This window comes from Ranitomeya variabilis, chromosome 3 (assembly GCF_051348905.1).
Source record: "Ranitomeya variabilis isolate aRanVar5 chromosome 3, aRanVar5.hap1, whole genome shotgun sequence".
NCBI lineage: Eukaryota > Metazoa > Chordata > Amphibia > Anura > Dendrobatidae > Ranitomeya > Ranitomeya variabilis.
The window spans coordinates 742,234,436-742,256,252 of record NC_135234.1 but is presented as its reverse complement, the minus strand read 5'-3'; the positions used below and the strand labels follow the sequence as shown (position 1 = coordinate 742,256,252).

Here is a 21,817-nt window from a genome sequence, read left to right as displayed (position 1 = left end):
CAGGTATATACTATATACAGGAGATGACACAGGTATATACTATATATAGGAGGAGATGACATACAGCAGGTATATATTATTTACAGGGGAGATGACATACAGGTATATACTATAAACAGGGGAGATGACATACAGGTATATACTATATACGGGAGATGACATACAGGTGTATACTATATATAAGGGAGATGACAAACATGTATATACTGAGGGGAAAATGAGAGGTGTGAGGGAAAATAGCGGCGTGATCGGAAAATGACAGATGTGAGGTCCAAATGACAAGTGTTACGGGGAATGAGAGGAGTTTGGGGGGAATGAGAGGAGTGAGAGGGAAAATAAGAGGAGTGAGGGTGAAAATGAGAGGTGTGAGGGAGAAAATGAGAGATGTGAGGGGGAAAATGAAAGATGTGAGGGGGAAAATGAGAAGCGTGATGGGAAAATAAGAGAAGTGAGGTGCTATAACTAACCACAGATATTTACTATGCCCAGGCAACGCCGGGCTCTTCAGCTAGTAATGAATAAAAAAGAAGAGAATGTCCAGCTTCATGGAATCAGTGAAATACAGTTTTCTTTATTCACAAACTTTAAACATAGCGGATACAGACTTCAGCACGAACCATATGGGTAAGATTCTCAACGCGTTTCTGGAGACTAAGCTCTCTTAATCATGTTTTTTCAGCATTTTTCACCCATTGACTTGAATGGGTGTTGAAAAAACAAACGCAGCAAAAATGCAGGTATCATTATTAGCATGACATTACCTTACATTAGCCGCTCACTCTGACAGAAACATGCTCTAGAATGTTAACAGACAGCTCCTCACCCTTCCCCCTTTCATGCGTAGAAAGATATGGCTGCTTACACTGTTGTCCACCCTGTCTATCTGATCTAATACTAGAGATACCAGGGTTGCTGAAGTAAGAAGTGACTGCTCACACTGCTGTCCACCCTGTCTATCTGATCTAATACTAGAGATACCAGGGTTGCTGAGGTAAGAGGCTGCTCACACTGCTGTCCACCCTGTCTATCTGATCTAATACTAGAGATACCAGGGTTGCTGAGGTAAGAAGAGGCTGCTCACACTGCTGTCCACCCTGTCTATCTGATCTAATACTGGAGATACCAGGGTTGCTGAGGTAAGAGGCTGCCCACACTGCTGTCCACCCTGTCTATCTGATCTAGTACTGGAGATACCAGGGTTCCTGAGGTAAGAAGGGGCTGCTCACACTGCTGTCCACCCTGTCTATCTGATCTAATACTAGAGATACCAGGGTTGCCGAGGTAAGAAGAGGCTGCTCACACTGCTGTCAACCCTGTCTATCTGATCTAATACTAGAGATACCAGGGTTGCTGAGGTAAGAAGAGGCTGCTCACACTGCTGTCCACCCTGTCTATCTGATCTAATAATGGAGATACCAGGGTTGCTAAGGTTAGAAGAGACTGCTCACACTGCTGGCCACCCTGTCTATCTGATCTAGTACTGGAGATACCAGGGTGCTGAGGTAGAGGCTGCTGACACTGCTGTCCACCCTGTCTATCTGATCTAATACTAGAGATACCAGGGTTGCTGAGGTAAGAAGAGGCTGCTCACACTACTGTCCACCCTGTCTATCTGATGTAAAACTGGAGATACCAGTAGTGCCAAGGTAAGAAGAGGCTGCTCACACTGCTGTCCACCCTGTCAATCTGATCTAATACTGGAGATACCAGGAGTGCTGATGTCACGATCCATTTTTGGATTCGTGGCAGCTCTGGTTCCACTATGATTTAAATGAAGCTTTTTTTTTTACTTTCAGGACCAGCTGTCATGGGGAGCAAATGGGAAAGCAGGAGATAATGAACCTGGGTCTCTGAACTGCCCCTCAGCCTAGGGGAGCCCTGACCTTCCTTAACTCATGGGTACCCTTGATGGTAGGGAGGCCTGAGTCACCGACCTGTCCCTATCTCCTGTCCAGCCCTGAGCTAAGCTCGCAACCCCCCACCTCCCCAGGAGGAGAACCGAAATGGAAACCACAGAAAAAGACAGACAGGGATAAAGTAAACTACACAACAAAGCAAATTATCAGGACAAAACAATATGTGAGTAGGGAGGAACACAATACAAATAGAGAGAAGGACAAACAAAAAGGTATACTTCACCAGAACCTCGGTGCTAGCAGGGATGTCACCGAGATCACCGCAGTTCAGCCCGGCTGGGAACGCAGCCTCAGTGACGTCACCGCTAGTCACTGAGGCTGCGCTTGCAGCAGTTCATTCCTCAGTGGTTCTCAGCCTGGACGGTTGCATCTTGGCACCTTCTAGGTTGAAAACTGTTTTTCCCCCAGACATGGATTACGGTGTGGGACAGAACGACGGACAGGTATAGTATATTGTTGTTTTAATATTTTTGGTTTATTACAGGAGAACGAGGGCTTCGAAGGAATTAGGCGAGGGTGTAAGTATGGTTTAGTTGAGATTATTTAAGGAGTCTGTGTCATTTTTTCAATTAAAGGACTTTATTCTTGGTGTCTGTTTTCATACAATGTGAATATGGGGTTAGTAATGGGGGCATCTAATAGGAGAAACTACCTGTTATTTTAAAATACAAAAGCAGAGATTGAATCCCGAATGATGCAAATAATAATCAAAAATAATTATATGGTCCAGTGGGACAAAAAGTTTTCTAGCATCCAAATAGGACTGTATAAAAAGCTGTTCTACGCTACAACAGAGCCTGCCATCTGGTGGTGCCACTTACTGTACTTTCTTTGGCTCATCACCTTGCACTATATTTGGCACTTTTTTACATGCCCTGAAGAAGAGAGCAGGAAAGCTCTTGAAACGCGTAGGCTTCAATAAACTTCCTAGAATCTACCTCGTGTGCGCGGTCTTCAGTTTGCCTAAAACTACTACCCTCAACATCCTTTTGGATTTTCGTGGAGACCTGCTGCTACGGTTATGCCTGCATGGGAGTTGTGACCTAGGTTCACAACTTCAATAGGTGAGCACATTCCCTACTAAGGACTGTATTCTTTCATATACAGTGTGACACATTGGGGGCGCCTTGTTGTTTTTTTTTTTTTCCTTTCTCTCTGTGATTTTAAAACTAGGATCAATCAACATAGGTATACTGTCAGAAATAAGAGATTAGATCTACCAGTGCCAAAACACTTTGCAGAATATAAACATACTTAAAAAGATATAGAATTTAGAATTATAGGCCAGGTACTCCCATTGATGAGAGGTGGAGACATAGTTAGGTTACTCAAAATGAAAGAGTTGAAGTGGATCAAAAAACTTAATACGTCAAAACCATTTGGTTTGAATGTGGACTATAACCTTAATATCACATTATAGATTAGGTAGGGTAAGGAGAGGCTGCTCACACGGCTGTCCCCATCTTATAGTTACATAGTTACATAGTTATTAAGGCTGAAGGAAGACTGTAAGTCCATCTAGTTCAACCCATAGCCTAACCTAACATGCCCTAACATGTTGATCCAGGGGAAGGCAAAAAAACCCCATGTGGCAAAGAGTAACTCCACCATGGGGAAAAAAATTCCTTCCCGACTCCACATACGGCAATCAGACTAGTTCCCTGGATCAACGCCTTATCAAGGAATCTAATATATATACCCTGTAACATTATACTTTTCCAGAAAGGTATCCAGTCCCCTCTTAAATTTAATTAATGAATCACTCATTACAACATCATACGGCAGAGAGTTCCATAGTCTCACTGCTCTTACAGTAAAGAATCCGCGTCTGTTATTATGCTTAAACCTTCTTCCCTCCAGACGTAGAGGATGCCCCCTTGTCCCTGTCTCAGGTCTATGATTAAAAAGATCATCAGAAAGGTCTTTGTACTGTCCCCTCATATATTTATACATTAAAATAAGATCACCTCTTAGTCTTCGTTTTTCCAAACTAAATAGCCCCAAGTGTAATAACCTATCTTGGTATTGCAGACTCCCCAGTCCTCTAATAACCTTGGTTGCTCTTCTCTGCACCCGCTCCAGTTCAGCTATGTCTTTCTTATACACCGGAGACCAGAACTGTGCACAGTATTCTAAATGTGGTCGAACTAGTGACTTGTATAGAGGTAAAATTATGTTCTCCTCATGAGCATCTATGCCTCTTTTAATACATCCCATTATTTTATTTGCCTTTGTAGCAGCTGCCTGACACTGGCCACTGAATATGAGTTTGTCATCCACCCATACACCCAGGTCTTTTTCATTGACGGTTTTGCCCAGAGTTTTAGAATTAAGCACATAGTTATACATCTTATTACTTCTACCCAAGTGCATGACCTTACATTTCTCCCCATTAAAGCTCATTTGCCATTTATCAGCCCAAGCTTCTAGTTTACATAAATCATCCTGTAATATAAAATTGTCCTCCCCTGTATTGATTACCCTGCAGAGTTTAGTGTCATCTGCAAATATTGAAATTCTACTCTGAATGCCCCCTACAAGGTCATTAATAAATATGTTAAAAAGAAGAGGGCCCAATACTGACCCCTGTGGTACCCCACTGCTAACCGTGACCCAGTCCGAGTGTGCTCCATTAATAACCACCCTTTGTTTCCTATCCCTGAGCCAGCTCTCAACCCACTTACACATATTTTCCCCTATCCCCATTACTCTCATTTTATGTAACAACCTTTTATGTGGCACCGTATCAAAAGCTTTGGAAAAGTCCATATATACTACGTCCACTGGGTTCCCTTGGTCCAGTCCGGAACTTACCTCTTCATAGAAGCTGATCAAATTAGTCTGACATGAACGGTCCCTAGTAAACCCGTGCTGATACTGGGTCATGAGGTTATTCCTCTTCAGATACTCCAGCATAGCATCCCTTAGAATGCCCTCCAGGATTTTATCCACAGTAGAGGTTAAGCTTACTGGCCTATAATTACCGAGTTCAGTTTTTGCCCCTTTTTTGAATATTGGCACCACATTTGCTATACGCCAGTCCTGTGGTACAGACCCTGTTATTATGGACTCTTTAAAGATTAAAAATAATGGTCTATCAATGACTGTACTTAGTTCCTGCAGTACTCGGGGGTGTATCCCATCCGGGCCCGGAGATTTGTCAATTTTAGTTATTTTTAGACGCCGCTGTACTTCCTGCTGGGTTAAGCAGGTGACATTTAATGGGGAATTATTATCACTAGTCATATTGTCTGCCATGGGATTTTCTTTTGTAAATACTGATGAAAAAAAGTCATTTAGCATATTGGCTTTTTCCTCATCCTCATCCACCATTTCACCCAGACTATTTTTAAGGGGGCCAACACTGTCATTTTTTAGTTTCTTACTATTTATATAGTTAAAGAATATTTTGGGATTATTTTTACTCTCTCTGGCAATGAGTCTCTCTGTCTCAATCTTTGCTGCCTTGATTTGCTTTTTACAGAATTTATTTAATTTTCTGTATTTATTTAATGCCTCCTCACTACCTACTTCCTTTAATTCTCTAAATGCTTTCTTTTTGTCCCTTATTGCGCCCCTTACAGCTCTATTTAGCCATATTGGTTTCCTCCTATTTCTAGTATGTTTATTCCCATACGGTATATACTGTGCACAGGTCCTATCCAGGATGCTAATAAATGTCTCCCATTTTCTTTGTGTATTTTTGTGTCTCAGGATATCGTCCCAGTTAATTGCACCAAGATCCTCTCTCATACGTTGGAAATTTGCCCTCCTGAAGTTTAGTGTCCTTGTCACCCCCCTACTACCCATCTTATTAAAGGTTACATGAAAACTTATTATTTTGTGATCACTATTCCCCAAGTGACCCCCAACCCTTATATTTGATATGCGGTCTGGCCTGTTGGTTAATATTAGGTCTAGCAGTGCCCCCCTTCTTGTTGGGTCCTGAACCAGTTGTGAAAGGTAATTGTCTCTCATAGTTGTCAAAAACCGATTACCTTTGCTGGAACTGCAGGTTTCTGTTCCCCAATCTATTTCAGGGTAGTTGAAGTCCCCCATAATAATGACTTCTCCTTGAGTCGCAGCTTCATCTATTTGCTTTACGAGGATATTCTCCATTGCTTCCATTAGTTTTGGAGATTTATAACAAACCCCTATCAGTAATTTATTATTTTTTCCCCCTCCCCTTATCTCCACCCACAGGGACTCTACATTTTCATTAAATTCACCTATATTATCACGCAGGATGGGTTTTAAGGACGATTTTACATATAGACACACCCCACCCCCTCGCTTATCTGTATGGTCATTTCTGAACAGGCTATAGCCCTGCAAGTTAACAGCCCAGTCATGGCTCTCATCCAGCCACGTCTCAGATATCCCCACCATATCATAATTATGCTCCAACAACATTAGTTCTAATTCGTCCATTTTGTTGGCGAGGCTTCTGGCATTAGTATACATGCACTTGATGTTACTCTCTGTACCTCTATTCTTTCTTAAATTACTAACTGTTCTAACCCCACCCCCCATGCCACCGCCACCCCCAACTTCCTTATTTGTGCCCAGGTCTCTATCTGCACTATCTTCCCCTCCTATAAAATGAATACCCTCCCCCCCAATCCCTAGTTTAAACACTCCTCCAACCTTCTAACCATTTTCTCCCCCAGCACAGCTGCACCTTCCCCATTGAGGTGCAGCCCGTCCCTAGCGTAGAGCCTGTAGCCAACTGAGAAGTCGGCCCAGTTCTGCAGGAACCCAAACCCCTCCTTCCTACACCAATTCTTGAGCCACTTATTAACCTCCCTAATCTCCCGTTGCCTCTCTGGCGTGGCACGTGGTACAGGCAGTATTTCGGAAAATACCACGTTGGAGGTCCTTGCTTTCAGCTTGCAGCCTAATTCCCTGAAATCATCTTTAAGGACCTTCCACCTACCTCTAACTTTGTCATTTGTGCCAATGTGCACCATGACCGCTGGGTCCTCACCAGCCCCTCTAGCTGACCTAATACTGAAGATACAAGAGGTGTTGAGGTACAGTGCCTTGCGAAAGTATTCGGCCCCCTGGAACTTTTCGACCTTTTCCCACATATCATGCTTCAAACATAAAGATACCAAATGTGAAGAATCAACAACAAGTGGAACACAATTGTGAAGTTGAACAAAATGTATTGGTTATTTTACATTTTTGTGGAAATTCAAAAACTGAAAAGTGGGGCGTGCAATATTATTCGGCCCCTTTACTTTCAGTGCAGCAAACTCACTCCAGAAGTTTATTGTGGATCTCTGAATGATCCAATGTTGTCCTAAATGCCTAATGATGATCTCCGTATAAATGCACCTGCTCTGTGATAGTCTCAGGGTTCTGTTTGAAGCCCACAGAGCATCATGAAGACCAAGGAACACAACAGGCAGGTCCGTGATACTGTTGTGGAGAAGTTTAAAGCTGGATTTGGATACAAAATGATTTCCAAAACTTTAAACATCCCAAGCAGCACTGTGCAAGCGATCATATTGAAATGGAAGGAGTATCATACCACTGCAAATCTACCAAGACCCGGCCGTCCCTCTAAACTTTCATCTCAAACAAGGAGAAGACTGATCAGAGATGCAGACAAAAGGCCCATGATCACTCTGGATGAACTGCAGAGATCTACAGCTGAGGTGGGACAGTCTGTCCATAGGGCAACCATCAGTCATACACTGCACAAATCTGGCCTTTATGGAAGAGTGGCAAGAAGAAAGCCATTTGTCAAAGATATCCATAAAAAGTGTTGTTTAAAGTTTGCAACAAGCCACCAGGGAAAGACACCAAACATGTGGGAGAAGGTGCTCTGGTCAGATGAAATCAAAATCAAACTTTTTGGCAACAATGCCAAACGATATGTTTGGCGTAAAGGCAACACAGCTCATCACCCTGAACACACCATCCATACTGTCAAACATGGTGGTGGCAGCATCATGATTTGGGCCTGCTTTTCTTCAGCAGGGACAGGAAAGATGGTTAAAATTGATGGGAAGATGGATGGAGCCAAATACAGGACCATTCTTGAAGAAAACCTGTTGGAGTCGGCAAAAGACCTGAGCCCGGGACGGAGGTTTGTCTTCCAACAAGACAATGATCCCAAACATAAAGCAAAATCTACAATGGAATGGTTCACAAATAAACGTACCCAGGTGTGAGAATGGCCAAGTCAAAGTCCAGACCTCAATCCAATTGAGAATCTGTGGAAAGAGCTGAAAACTGCTGTTCACAAACGATCTCCATCAAACCTCATTGAGCTCGAGCTGTTTGTACAGGAAGAATGGGCAAGAATTTCAGTCTCTCGATGTACAAAACTGATAGAGACATACCCCAAGCGACTTGCAGCTGTAATCGCAGCAAAAGGTGGCGCAACAAAATATTAAGTTAAAGGGGACGAATAATATTGCACGCCCCACTTTTCAGTTTTTGAATTTCCACAAAAATGTAAAATAACCAATAAATTTCGTTCAACTTCACAGTTGTGTTCTACTTGTTGTTGATTCTTCACCAAATATTCCAAATCTTTATGTTTGAAGCATGATATGTGGTAAAAGGGTGAAAAGTTCCAGGGGGCCGAATACTTTCACAAGGCACTGTAAATAGGGGCTGCTCACACTGATGTCTTCAGTAATAGATCAGACAGGGTGGACAGCAATGTGAGCAGCCTCTTCTTACCCCTGCACTCCTGGTATCTACAGCACTAGATCAGATGGACAGCAATGTGAGCAGCCTCTTCTTACCCCTGCACTCCTGGTATCTACAGCACTAGATCAGATGGACAGCAGTGTGAGCAGCTTCTTACCTCAGCATTCGTGGTGTCTCCAGTATTAGATCAAATAATGTGGACAGCAGTGTGAGCAGCCTTTTCTCACCCCATCACCCCTGGTATCTCCAATATTAGGTCAGATAGACAGCAATGTGAGCAGCTTCTTCTTACCGGGCATTCTTGATGTCTTTAGTATTAAATCAGGTAGTGTGGGCAGCAGTATGAGGAGCCTCTTCTTACCTCACCACCCACCTCAGATATCTCCAGTATTAGATCAGATAAAAAGGCCACTTAAAGGGGTTGTTCACTACTTCAATATTGATGACCTATCCTTAGGATAATTCATCAATATGAGATTGGTGGGGCAAACACCTGTCATTTCCACTAATCAGCTTGTACTACCTCTTAAAGCAGTGAGATGTAAATACTGAATGGAACTGGAACATCATGGTTCTATACATGGTTTAGTGGCTGCTCCTATCTATTACAAATCAGCTGCTATTCACTCCAAAAGCTCTAAGCTGCTGTACTCGAGAGCGGCCAATAAACAATAAATGGAGCTGAGCTGTTCTGCTCTGAACACGGTTTGCATCCATCCACCTCTGAAAAGGAGGACAGTTCAGTGGAGGTGTTGGGTGTTTGACCCCACCGATCTAATACGGGTGAACAATCACATTGTAAGGTCATCAATAATAATAAAAAAAAAAAGTGGGCAACCTCTTTAAAATAAAGGGTTTGATATCTTCTCCATTTCATCAGTAACCCATAAAAAACTGTTTATTTTTAAGAGGAGAAGATACTGTACGTCGGACATTGTAGAAGTCTTGTATTAATCAAAAATGTCTCGACTCTACTCAGAACATCCCTATGAGGACCCTAAATATGCACATATTAGTCTTTGTTCTTTTCCCATGTGTTTCACAGTGTTGGTCCTGTGGACTAGATTTCAATGACTGATTACACAACAGAAATTTACCTTCTGACTGAAGTCTGTATGCTTCTTCCTCAGTTTTCGATTTTCAGTAGAAAGTTGGTCTGCTACGCTTTGTAGCTTCTCGATATAACTCTGAAGCTCTCTAGGATTGTCCCATGTAATACGGGTTTTTTGGCCAGGTTCACCGGAGCTCGTCCTAGAACTCTGACAAAGGATAAAACATCAGTATTAAAAAAAAAAAATTAAAATATTATGAGAGAAGCACCTATACAAATATTATAAAGAAGGCCATACAGATTAGTGTCAGTGGATACAGCCAACACCAATGTTCACGGGGCACATGACTATCCCCCAAACTTTGTCCTGCCGGCTATCAGAGGTGTCTGGAAGCCTCTTATTCCTCTCTCCGAATTGAAGTATTAATGCACATTTGGCAGAGTAGGAATATTTATGGAGAAGACAGCCATCAGCAGACATCTTGGTAATTGTTCGGCCTGCTTAAAGGGTTTGTTCCTATTAAGGAAATGCATGGCGTATGGACAGGAGATACCATGAATGTCCCAGATAAGACAATCAGTTATCATTTTCAGGAGCACACCGCTCCCCTGACTTATGGCTTCCTGATTGCCATGCCCATGATAGCTGACTTTTTAGGCCAGCGGCATTGTTTAGGGGCATTAGGTGGCCCTCCCCATTGCCTAAAGCAGAGGCAGCTTTGCCTCCTCAGCATTGGAGGAGCACAAGAGCATTGAAGCTGTCAGGAGTCAGCAATCCAGCCGCCTGCAGAGCAGCACAAAGGAGCTGGTAAGCGCTGTGCTCCTTGCCTAGGAAGCCAATCACTGCTGATACACTGAAGAGGTGGTCGGTAACCTAGGCAATGAGCAATAAACATAAAAAATCCTTCCATTCTTGAGAACGGAGATAATTTTTTATTATTTTTCCAAGCAATTTGCAACTTTACCCATTTAAGAAGTTGAAACAACCCCTTTAACAGGTCTATGTGAGACCCCTGTTACATGTTCTGTACATCGGAGGCTTCATCACAGATTCCATCATATTTTATATGAAAAATGGAACAACAGGCACCAAGTTGGAATCCTACAAGACCCCATTAGTCAAAAAGGTCGGCCAGCATTGCTGGTGTCTATCCTGCGACTGATCCAGATCAGAGCTGCGCATGTGTATTGAGCTTCAAGAAACAATGATCCAGGACTGTTATTATATGAAGACTAGATGGTGGCCCGATTCTAACGCATCGGGTATTCTAGAATATGTATGTATGTATGTTTATAGCAGCCACATAGTATATAGCACAGGCCACATAGTATATAGGAGCCATGTAGTATACAGCAGACAAATACTACATGGCCTGTGCTATACACTATGTGGCTGCTATATACATGCATACATACATATTGTAGAATACCCGATGCGTTAATACAGCCCACGCAGCATATAACAGTGGCCACGCAGTATATAACACAGCCCAAACAGTATATAACACAGCCCACGCAGTATATAGCAGCCACGCAGTATATAACACAGGCGACGTAGTATATAACCCAGGCCACGCAGTATGTAACACAGGGCACGTAGTATATAGCACAGCCCACGCAGTATATAACATTGCCGACATAGTATATAGCACAGCCCACGAAGTATATAGCAGCCATGTAGTATATAACACAGCCCACGCAGTATATAGCACAGGCCACGCAGTATCTAACACTGGCCACGTAGTATATAGCAGCCACGCAGTATATAACACAGGGCACGTAGTATATAGCACAGCCCATGCAGTATATCACACTGCCCATGTAGTATATAGCAGTCACACGGTACATAACACAGCCCTCACAGTATTTAGCAGTGTGGGCACTACATCCCTGCTAAAAAAAATAATTAAAATAAAAAATAGTTATATACTCACCCGCAGGGATCCAGCGAAGTCCTGGCGATGCGCGCGCGAGACCGCTAAGTCTTCTGGGTAATTTTGCAATGCATCTCTGGGAACGGAAGATGGCGGCAGGCGCGAGCACATCGTCTGACGACGGAAGGTGAGAATAGCCTTTTTTTGTTTTTTTATTATTTTTAACATTACATCTTTTACTACTGATGCCGCATAGGCAGCATCAATAGTAAAAAGTTGGGGACACACAGGGTTAATAGCAGCGGTAAGGGAGTGCGTTACCTGCGCCATAACGCGGTCCGTTACCGCTGGCATTAACCCCGTGTTTGCGGTGACCGGAGGGGAGTATGCGGGCGCCGGGCACTGACTGCAGGGGAGTAGGGAGGGACTAATCGGACTGTGCCCGTCGCTGATTGGTTGCGGCAGCCATGACAGGCAGCTGGCGAGACCAATCAGCGTCGCGGGATTTCCATGACAGAAGTTGCAGACAGAAAGACGGAAGTACCCCTTAGACAATTATATATATAGAAGTGTTTACTAATGCAGACTTTCATGAGAGTTGATCTCTGAAAATGAGACAAGCATGCAATAAAGATGGAAGAACCCCTTTAAAGGGAATCTGTCAGCAGGTTTCGCTATATAATCTGAGAGCAGCATGATGTAGGGGCAGAGAGCCTGATTCCAGCGATGTATCACTTACTAAGCTGCTTGGTGCAGGTTGATAAATTCCCTGTTTTTTCTGCTGTAGATCTAGCAGTGCTGTGAATGCTGATCTCGATATAACCCCGCCCACATCACTGATTGGCAGCTTGATAACAATGTACAGTGTACATATGAAGCAAGGTCAATCAGTTGTGGGGCGGGGTTATAAAGAATAGCTGGACTGCTTTGCATGTGACATCTAGTCCTGCAGTGATAATCTCCTGCTGATAAAACACTGATAGTTTCAATACAAACAAGTGACATATCCTTGGAATCAGGCTCTCTGCCCCTACATGCTCTCCGATTACATAGCATAAACTTGCTGATAGAATCCTTTTATGAAAAAAAAATAATAATCTACCTTGAAGTATACAAGATACTCACCTTAATAATCTGCTCAAAAGCTAATGCGGACTTTAACATCATTGGTCTTTGACTCTGAATCATCTGCTGGTCTATTGTGTTGTAGAAATGGGCAACCTAAAAAAGAAAAAAAGTGGTACAGTGATCATCACAGCCAGCACTAGGGATATTATCAATTTCCTATCCTGACACTTCACCTTTTCTTTCACTACAGGTTTCTCATTGGATTACAGCAAACCGGGAACCATTTAAATACAAGAATCAAATGAATGGAGTTTCCTCATAATGCACATTTTCTTAATAAAAACATACTAGTTGGCCCGTGCAAAATTTTCGCATATTGGTTGTTGGTGGCGCAGGCAATTTCAGGAAAATCAAGCTGGTCAAATGTGTGTATTTAATGAGATGATGAACACAGAGATGTATTTATATATATGTAGATTGGTAATACATTAAATTGGTTTGATAAGTAGAGGCTAAAAAAAATTCTTGAGGTTGTGGTGCCACCTGCAGGTTGTTGTTGTTTTCTGCAGGTTTCTGAAAATGCATCTTTAAACTGTATTTATTGATCAAATCGAGAGTGTGTGGTTTGTGTCTTTTCTTGCTGAAGTGGGCAAGTTTACCTTTCAAATGGTGTATTATTTATGTGTGTGGGGCAAAGTAATCACCAAAAAAGCAGTGCATGTTTACAAATGTGTTTGCATATGTGACTCACCTGCAGTGAAATGTGCAATCCTCAAATTTGCCTGAAATAGGCTGGGCAAGCAGGTCGGCAAGCTGGAAAGACCCCAAGGCAAATGCCACCTGCAGGTAATTTGACCTTTGAAATGGTGTATAATTTTTGTGTGTCGGTGGAGTATAAATGGATCAAGTGTGCAGCTGAATAGGCAGTGCATGTTTACATATGTGTTTGCATATGTGACTCACCTGCAGTGAAGTGTGCAATCCTCCAATGTGCCTGAAATCGGCTGGGCAAGGAGTTCGGCAAGCTGGAAAGCCCCCAAGGCAAATGTTAGGTTTTGTTTGTAATGTCTGTAAGCAGCTTTGTGGTAGTGTGCTTTGGGGTAGTGTGGTGCCACCTGCAGGTCATTTTTAATTACTGCAGGTTTCTGAAAATTAATGTTTAAACTGTATTTTGTGATCACATCATGGATGTGAGGTTTGTTTGCCTATTTTCTTGCTGAAGTGGGTAAGTTTACCTTTCAAATGGTGTATCATTTGTGTGTGTGGGTGCAGTATGAATGGAGATACAAAGTAATCACCGAAAAAGAGAGTGTTTAGAAATAATATATAAGGATATTTAACAGCATTTTATAAAACTTCAGAAAATGGTGCCATTGCTTCTGTTACCTGTTTCAATCACAAAAACCTAAAAGAGCGAGAGCGTGGCTGTCAAGAGGCCGCAGCTGTCCAGTGGACGCGGCTGTCCAGAGGGCATGGCTGTCCAGAGGCCTCAGCTGTCCAGTGGACGCAGTTGTCCAGAGGGCATGGCTGTCCAGAGGCCGCAGCTGTCCAGTGGACGTGGCTGTCCAGAGGGCATGGCTGTCCAGAGGCCGCAGCTGTCCAGTGGGCATGGCTGTCCAGAGGCCGCAGCTGTCCAGTGGCCGCAGCTGTCTAGAGGGCATGGCTGTCAAGAAGCAGCAGCTGTCCAGTGGGAGCGGCAGTCCAGAGGGCACAATTGTCCAGAGAGCACGACTGTCCAGAGGCTCCAGCTGTCCAGAGGGCACAGCTGTCCAGTGGATGCGGCTGTCCAGAGGGCATGGCTGTCATGAGGCCACGGCTGTCCAGAGGGCACGGATGTCCAGAGGGCATGGCTGTCCAGAGGCCGCAGCTGTCCAGTGGGCGTGGCTGTCAAGAAGCTGCAGCTGTCCAGAGGGCGTGGCTGTCCATTGGGAGCGGATGTCCAGAGGGCGCGGCCTTGCTCAATACACTTGAATGGAGCAAGACTGCACCCACTAGACGGCTTCTGCCAGGGAGGATGCATATTGCATAAGTCACCGCCGTGCCCGACTCAGAGACCATGCGCCGGGGGGATTCATAAGTCTGCAGTCACACAGAGTGACTGCAGACTTTTCATTTAAGACCGTACAACTCCTTTAATGTATAAATAGAAGGGAAGAAACTATCTCTACTTCAGAATGATAGCAAATCAAGTGTCATAGCCGACCTGCTTGAGAATCATGGCCTGTTTGTAGAACGTCTGTGCCGTTTTGGAGGCTTGCTGGATTTTAGCTGGAATGATTAATCCAAGTGCGGACAACTGGCGGACCTCACGTAGCAGAGCGACCAACCGATCAGAGTAGTGGATTTTCAGTGCTCCATTAGAGTGGTCCAACTCCATCACCTGACTGTTCGGCTGTATACTAAAAGAAAGGAAAGCATTAATGATTGTATTTGAGAAGGAAAGCAAAACAAAAAGAAAAAATTCATACAGCCACTCATATGCCAATATGAACCCCTAATGACAGGCAATTTTCCATTTTCACATTTCCGTTTCCTACGACCTCTTACAAAAGTCACTGTTGTTATATTTTTCTGTCTACAGTCTTGTTTATTTGTTGAGCGACTTGTTTCAAATGACACCATGCATTTTACGATATAATGTACAGAAAATACGAAAAAAAATGGGGCACAATGTTGAAAAGAAGCAATTCTGCCATTAGTTTCTGCCATTCATTTTTACAGTGTTCAGTGTGGGTGTAAAATGATTCTTAAAGTCACAATGTTTATGGCAAAACCTAACAGTTTTTATTATTTTAATGTCTAAAAAAAAAATAACTTTGCTTCTCACCATTTCCTGTAGCGTTTTAATTTTTGCATTGATGGAAAGAGGGTTTATTTTTATGTGTGGCACATAAAAAAAAAAAACAGCAATTGTAGTGGTTTGATTTTATTCTATTTATTAGTATTTACTGGTTAAAGGGGTTGTCCAGAGCCATTTTATTTTCTTTTTACTTTGGGCCTAAAAACTAACATGTAGACAGAGCAACTAACAGAGGCAACTACCTGCCTGTTGTTCTCGGTGCATCACCGACTGCTCCTGTTGGTGATTCAACTACCACACATTAACAGAGCAGCTCTTCCTCTTCTGCTCTGTTGACGGGGGCGTGACTGGCGACGTTATGCTGATTGACAGCCGGCTCTCCTCAGTTATGCAGTGGGGAGCTGCTGTCAATCAGCATGACAACAGCAGTCACGCCCCGTCAACAGAGCAACGCGAAAGAGAAGATGCTTCTGTGACGTGACATCAGCAGAAGCCACTGAGTCGCCAGCAGGAGCGGTCTGTGACGGTTCTAAGCCGGCAGAGATCAAAAGGGCTACATGTAAAAGTTCAATATGACACACAGTAAATGACTGAAGATCCCACGAAGCATCAAGCTACACAATTAGAATTTGAAGAGTATTTGTCCTGAAAATTATTTTTCTGTGTTCCTTGAAAAATTGCAAAAGAAAAAAAAAACATAAGATAAATACACTACATGGACAAAAATATTGGGACACTATAAGTCTAATGTTCACAAGTTGCTTTTTTGCTGCAGCCAAAACCTGATCTATTGGCAGTAAATAAACTGTAGACAAAAAGCAGGTTTTGATGGCTTTTTTGTAGCATTCTTGCTGTTTTTTTCAGGATTCCAAAGTTTCACTTTGCTTCCAGAATAGAAATATGAACAGTGCAAGTGTAGTTCATGAAAAAATACACAAATGAATGGTGGCGACTCTCTTACATTGGTAGGGCATTGCTCACCTTCATACACTGGTAGGGCATTGTTCATCTTCATACACTGGTAGGGCATTGTTCACCATCATACATTGGTAGGGCATTGTTCACCTTCATACATTGGTAGGGCATTGCTCACCATCATACATTGGTAGGGCATTGTTCACCATCATACATTGGTAGGGTATTGTTCACCTTCATACATTGATAGGGCATTGTTCACCATCATACAATGGTAGGGCATTGTTCACCTTCATACACTGATAGGGCATTGCTCACCATCATACATTGGTAGGGCATTGTTCATCATCATACATTGGTAGGGCATTGTTCACCTTCATACACTGGTAGGGCATTGTTCACCTTCATATATTGGTAGGGCATTGTTCACCTTCATATATTGGTAGGGCATTGTTCACCTTCATACATTGATAGGGTATTGCTCACCTTCATACATTGGTACGGCATGGTTCACCTTCATACATTGTTAGGACATTGTTCACCTTCATACATTGGTAGGGCATTGTTCACCATCATACATTGGTAGGGCATTGTTCACCTTCATACACTGGTAGGGCATTGTTCACCTTCATACATTGGTAGGGCATTGTTCACCTTCATACATTGGTAGGGCATTGTTCACCTTCATACACTGATAGGGCATTGCTCACCATCATACATTGGTAGGGCATTGTTCACCATCATACAATGGTAGGGCATTGTTCACCTTCATACACTGATAGGGCATTGCTCACCATCATACATTGGTAGGGCATTGTTCATCATCATACATTGGTAGGGCATTGTTCACCTTCATACACTGGTAGGGCATTGTTCACCTTCATATATTGGTAGGGCATTGTTCACCTTCATACATTGATAGGGTATTGCTCACCTTCATACATTGGTACGGCATGGTTCACCTTCATACATTTTTAGGACATTGTTCACCTTCATACATTGGTAGGGCATTGTTCACCATCATACATTGGTAGGGCATTGTTCACCTTCATACACTGGTAGGGCATTGTTCACCTTCATACATTGGTAGGGCATTGTTCACCTTCATACACTGGTAGGGCATTGTTCACCTTCATACACTGGTAGGGCATTGTTCACCTTCATACATTGATAGGGTATTGTTCACCTTCATACACTGGTAGGGCATTGTTCACCATCATACATTGGTAGGGCATTGTTCACCATCATACATTGGTAGGGCATTGTTCACCATCATACATTGGTAGGGCATTGTTCACCTTCATACATTGTTAGGGCATTGTTCACCATCATACATTGGTAGGGCATTGTTCACCATCATACATTGGTAGGGCATTGTTCACCATCATACATTGGTAGGGCATTGTTCACCTTCATACATTGGTAGGGCATTGTTCACCTTCATACATTGGTAGGGCATTGTTCACCATCATACATTGGTAGGGCATTGTTCACCTTCATACATTGGTAGGGCATTGTTCACCTTCATACATTGGTAGGGCATTGTTCACCTTCATACACTGGTAGGGCATTGTTCACCTTCATACATTGGTAGGGCATTGTTCACCTTCATACACTGGTAGGGCATTGTTCACCATCATACATTGGTAGGGCATTGTTCACCATCATACATTGGTAGGGCATTGTTCACCATTATACATTGGTAGGGCATTGTTCACCTTCATACATTGGTAGGGCATTGTTCACCTTCATACATTGGTAGGGCATTGTTCACCTTCATACACTGATAGGGCATTGCTCACCATCATACATTGGTAGGGCATTGTTCACCATCATACAATGGTAGGGCATTGTTCACCTTCATACACTGATAGGGCATTGCTCACCATCATACATTGGTAGGGCATTGTTCATCATCATACATTGGTAGGGCATTGTTCACCTTCATACACTGGTAGGGCATTGTTCACCTTCATATATTGGTAGGGCATTGTTCACCTTCATACATTGATAGGGTATTGCTCACCTTCATACATTGGTACGGCATGGTTCACCTTCATACATTGTTAGGACATTGTTCACCTTCATACATTGGTAGGGCATTGATCGCCTTCATATATTGGTAGGGTATTGTTCACCTTCATACATTGGTAGGACATTGATCACCTTCATATATTGGTAGGGCATTGATCACCATCATACATTGGTAGGGCATTATTCACCATCATACATTGGTAGGGTATTGTTCACCTTCATACATTGGTAGGGTATTGTTCACCATCATACATTGGTAGGGTATTGTTCATCTTCATATATTGGTAGGGCACTGTTCACCATCATACATTGGTAGGGCACTGTTCACCATCATATATTGGTAGGGCATTGTTCACCATCATACATTGGTAGGGCACTGTTCACCATCATACATTGGTAGGGCATTGTTCACCTTCATATATTGGTAGGGCATTGTTCACCTTCATACATTGGTAGGGCATTGTTCACCTTCATACATTGGTAGGGCATTGATCGCCTTCATATATTGGTAGGGCATTGCTCACCTTCATACAGCCTTCATACATTGTTTGGGTCATTGATCGCCTTCATACATTGGTAGGGCATTGTTCACCTTCATACATTGGTAGGGTATTGTTCACCTTCATACATTGGTAGGGCATTGTTCGCCTTCATACATGGTAGGGCATTGTTCGCCTTCATACATTGATAGGGTATTGTTCACCTTCATACATTGATAGGGTATTGTTCACCTCATTGGTAGGGAATTGTTCACCTTCATACATTGGTAGGGCATTGATCACCTTCATACGTTGGTAGGGCATTGTTCACCTTCATACATTGGTAGGGCATTGTTCACCTTCATACATTGGAAGGGCATTGATCACCTTCATACATTGGTATTGAATTGATCGCCTTCATGCATTCGTAGGGCATTGTTCACCTTCATACATTGATAGGGCATTGTTCACCTTCATACATTGGTATGGCATTGTTCACCTTCATACATTGGTATGGCATTGATCGCCTTCATACATTGGTAGGGCATTGATCACCTTCATACATTGGTAGGGCATTGATCGCCTTCATGCATTCGTAGGGTATTGTTCACCTTCATACATTCGTAGGGTATTGTTCACCTTCATACATTGGTAGGGCATTGTTTACCATCATACATTGGTAGGGCACTGTTCACCATCATACATTGGTAGGGCATTGTTCACCTTCATACACTGGTAGGGCATTGTTCACCTTCATATATTGGTAGGGCATTGTTCACCCTTCATACATTGATAGGGTATTGCTCACCTTCATACATTGGTAGGGCATTGTTCACCTTCATACACTGGTAGGGCATTGTTCACCCTTCATACATTGATAGGGTATTGCTCACCTTCATACATTGGTAGGGCATTGTTCACCTTCATACATTGGTAGGGCATTGATCGCCTTCATATATTGGTAGGGCACTGCTCACCTTCATACAGCCTTCATACATTGTTTGGGTCATTGATCGCCTTCATATATTGGTAGGGCATTGTTCACCTTCATACATTGATAGGGCATTGTTCACCATCATACATTGGTAGGGCATTGATCACCTTCATACATTGGTAGGGCATTGCTCACCTTCATACATTGGTAGGGCATTGCTCACCTTCATACATTAGTATGGCATTGATCACCATCATACATTGGTAGGGCATTGTTCACCTTCATACATTGGTAGGGCATTGTTCACCTTCATACATTGGTAGGGCATTGTTCACCTTCATACATTGGTAGGGCATTGTTCACCATCATACATTGGTAGGGCATTGTTCACCTTCATACGTTGGTAGGGCATTGTTCACCTTCATACATTGGTAGGGCATTGTTCACCTTCATACGTTGGTAGGGCATAGTTCACCTTCATACGTTGGTAGAACATTGCTCACCTTCATACATTGGTAGGGCATTGTTCACCTTCATGCATTGGTAGGGCATTGTTCACCTTCATACGTTGGTAGAGCATTGTTCACCTTCATACATTGGTAGGGCATTGTTCACCTTCATACATTGGTAGGGCATTGTTCACCTTCATACATTAGTAGGGCATTGTTCACCTTCATACATTGGTAGGGCATTGATCGCCTTCATACATTGGTAGGGCATTGTTCACCTTCATACATTAGTAGGGCATTGTTCACCTTCATAAACTGGTAGGGCATTTTTCACATTCATACATTGGTAGGGCATTGATCACCTTCATACATTGGTAGGGCATTGATCGCCTTCATATATTGGTAGGGCATTGTTCACCTTCATACATTGGTAGGGCATTGCTCACCTTCATACATTAGTATGGCATTGATCACCATCATACATTGGTAGGGCATTGTTCACCTTCATACATTGGTAGGGCATTGTTCACCTTCATACATTGGTAGGGCATTGTTCACCTTCATACGTTGGTAGGGCATTGTTCACCTTCATACATTGATAGGGTATTGCTCACCTTCATACATTGGTAGGGCATTGTTCACCTTCATACATTGGTAGGGTATTGTTCACCTTCATACATTGGTAGGGCATTGTTCACCTTCATACGTTGGTAGAACATTGCTCACCTTCATACATTGGTAGGGCATTGTTCACCTTCTTACATTGGTAGGGCATTGTTCACCTTCTTACATTGGTAGGGTATTGCTCACCTTCATACATTGGTAGGGCATTGTTCACCTTCATACATTGGTAGGGCATTGTTCACCTTCATACGTTGGTAGGGCATTGATCACCATCATACATTGGTAGGGCATTGTTCACCTTCATACATTGGTAGGGCATTGTTCACCTTCATACGTTGGTAGGGCATTGATCACCATCATACATTGGTAGGGCATTGTTCACCTTCATACATTGGTAGGGCATTGTTCACCTTCATACACTGGTAGGGCATTGTTCACCTTCATACGTTGGTAGAACATTGCTCACCTTCATACATTGGTAGGGCATTGTTCACCTTCTTACATTGGTAGGGCATTGTTCACCTTCATACATTGGTAGGGCATTGTTCACCTTCATACGTTGGTAGGGCATTGTTCACCTTCATACATTGGTAGGGCATTGTTCACCTTCTTACATTGGTAGGGCATTGTTCACCTTCATACATTGGTAGGGCATTGTTCACCTTCATACGTTGGTAGGGCATTGTTCACCTTCATACATTGATAGGGTATTGCTCACCTTCATACATTGGTAGGGCATTGTTCACCTTCATACATTGGTAGGGCATTGTTCACCTTCATACATTAGTAGGGCATTGTTCACCTTCATACACTGGTAGGGCATTGTTCACCTTCATACATTGGTAGGGCATTGATCGCCTTCATACATTGATAGGGTATTGCTCACCTTCATACATTGGTAGGGCATTGTTCACCTTCATACATTAGTAGGGCATTGTTCACCTTCATAAACTGGTAGGGCATTGTTCACATTCATACATTGGTAGGGCATTGATCACCTTCAT

General features: G+C 43.0%; 1 protein-coding gene across 6 annotated transcripts in view; it reads right to left on the bottom strand.

The window, feature by feature from the left end:
- Window positions 1–21,817, bottom strand: part of DYNC2H1 (dynein cytoplasmic 2 heavy chain 1) — a 491,577-nt gene that overhangs the window by 423,882 nt on the left and 45,878 nt on the right. For 5 of the 6 annotated variants that reach the window (XM_077298509.1, XM_077298507.1, XM_077298508.1 and 2 more), the window contains exons 12-14: window positions 14,782–14,977; window positions 12,636–12,731; window positions 9,683–9,844 (exon numbers count right to left, since the gene is read on the bottom strand). In XM_077298509.1, the coding sequence (XP_077154624.1) occupies window positions 9,683–9,844; window positions 12,636–12,731; window positions 14,782–14,977 (454 nt within the window). Of the gene's footprint in view, window positions 1–9,682; window positions 9,845–12,635; window positions 12,732–12,811; window positions 12,849–14,781; window positions 14,978–21,817 lie in introns of those variants that run through there. The other variant, XM_077298512.1, reaches the window with a different exon arrangement.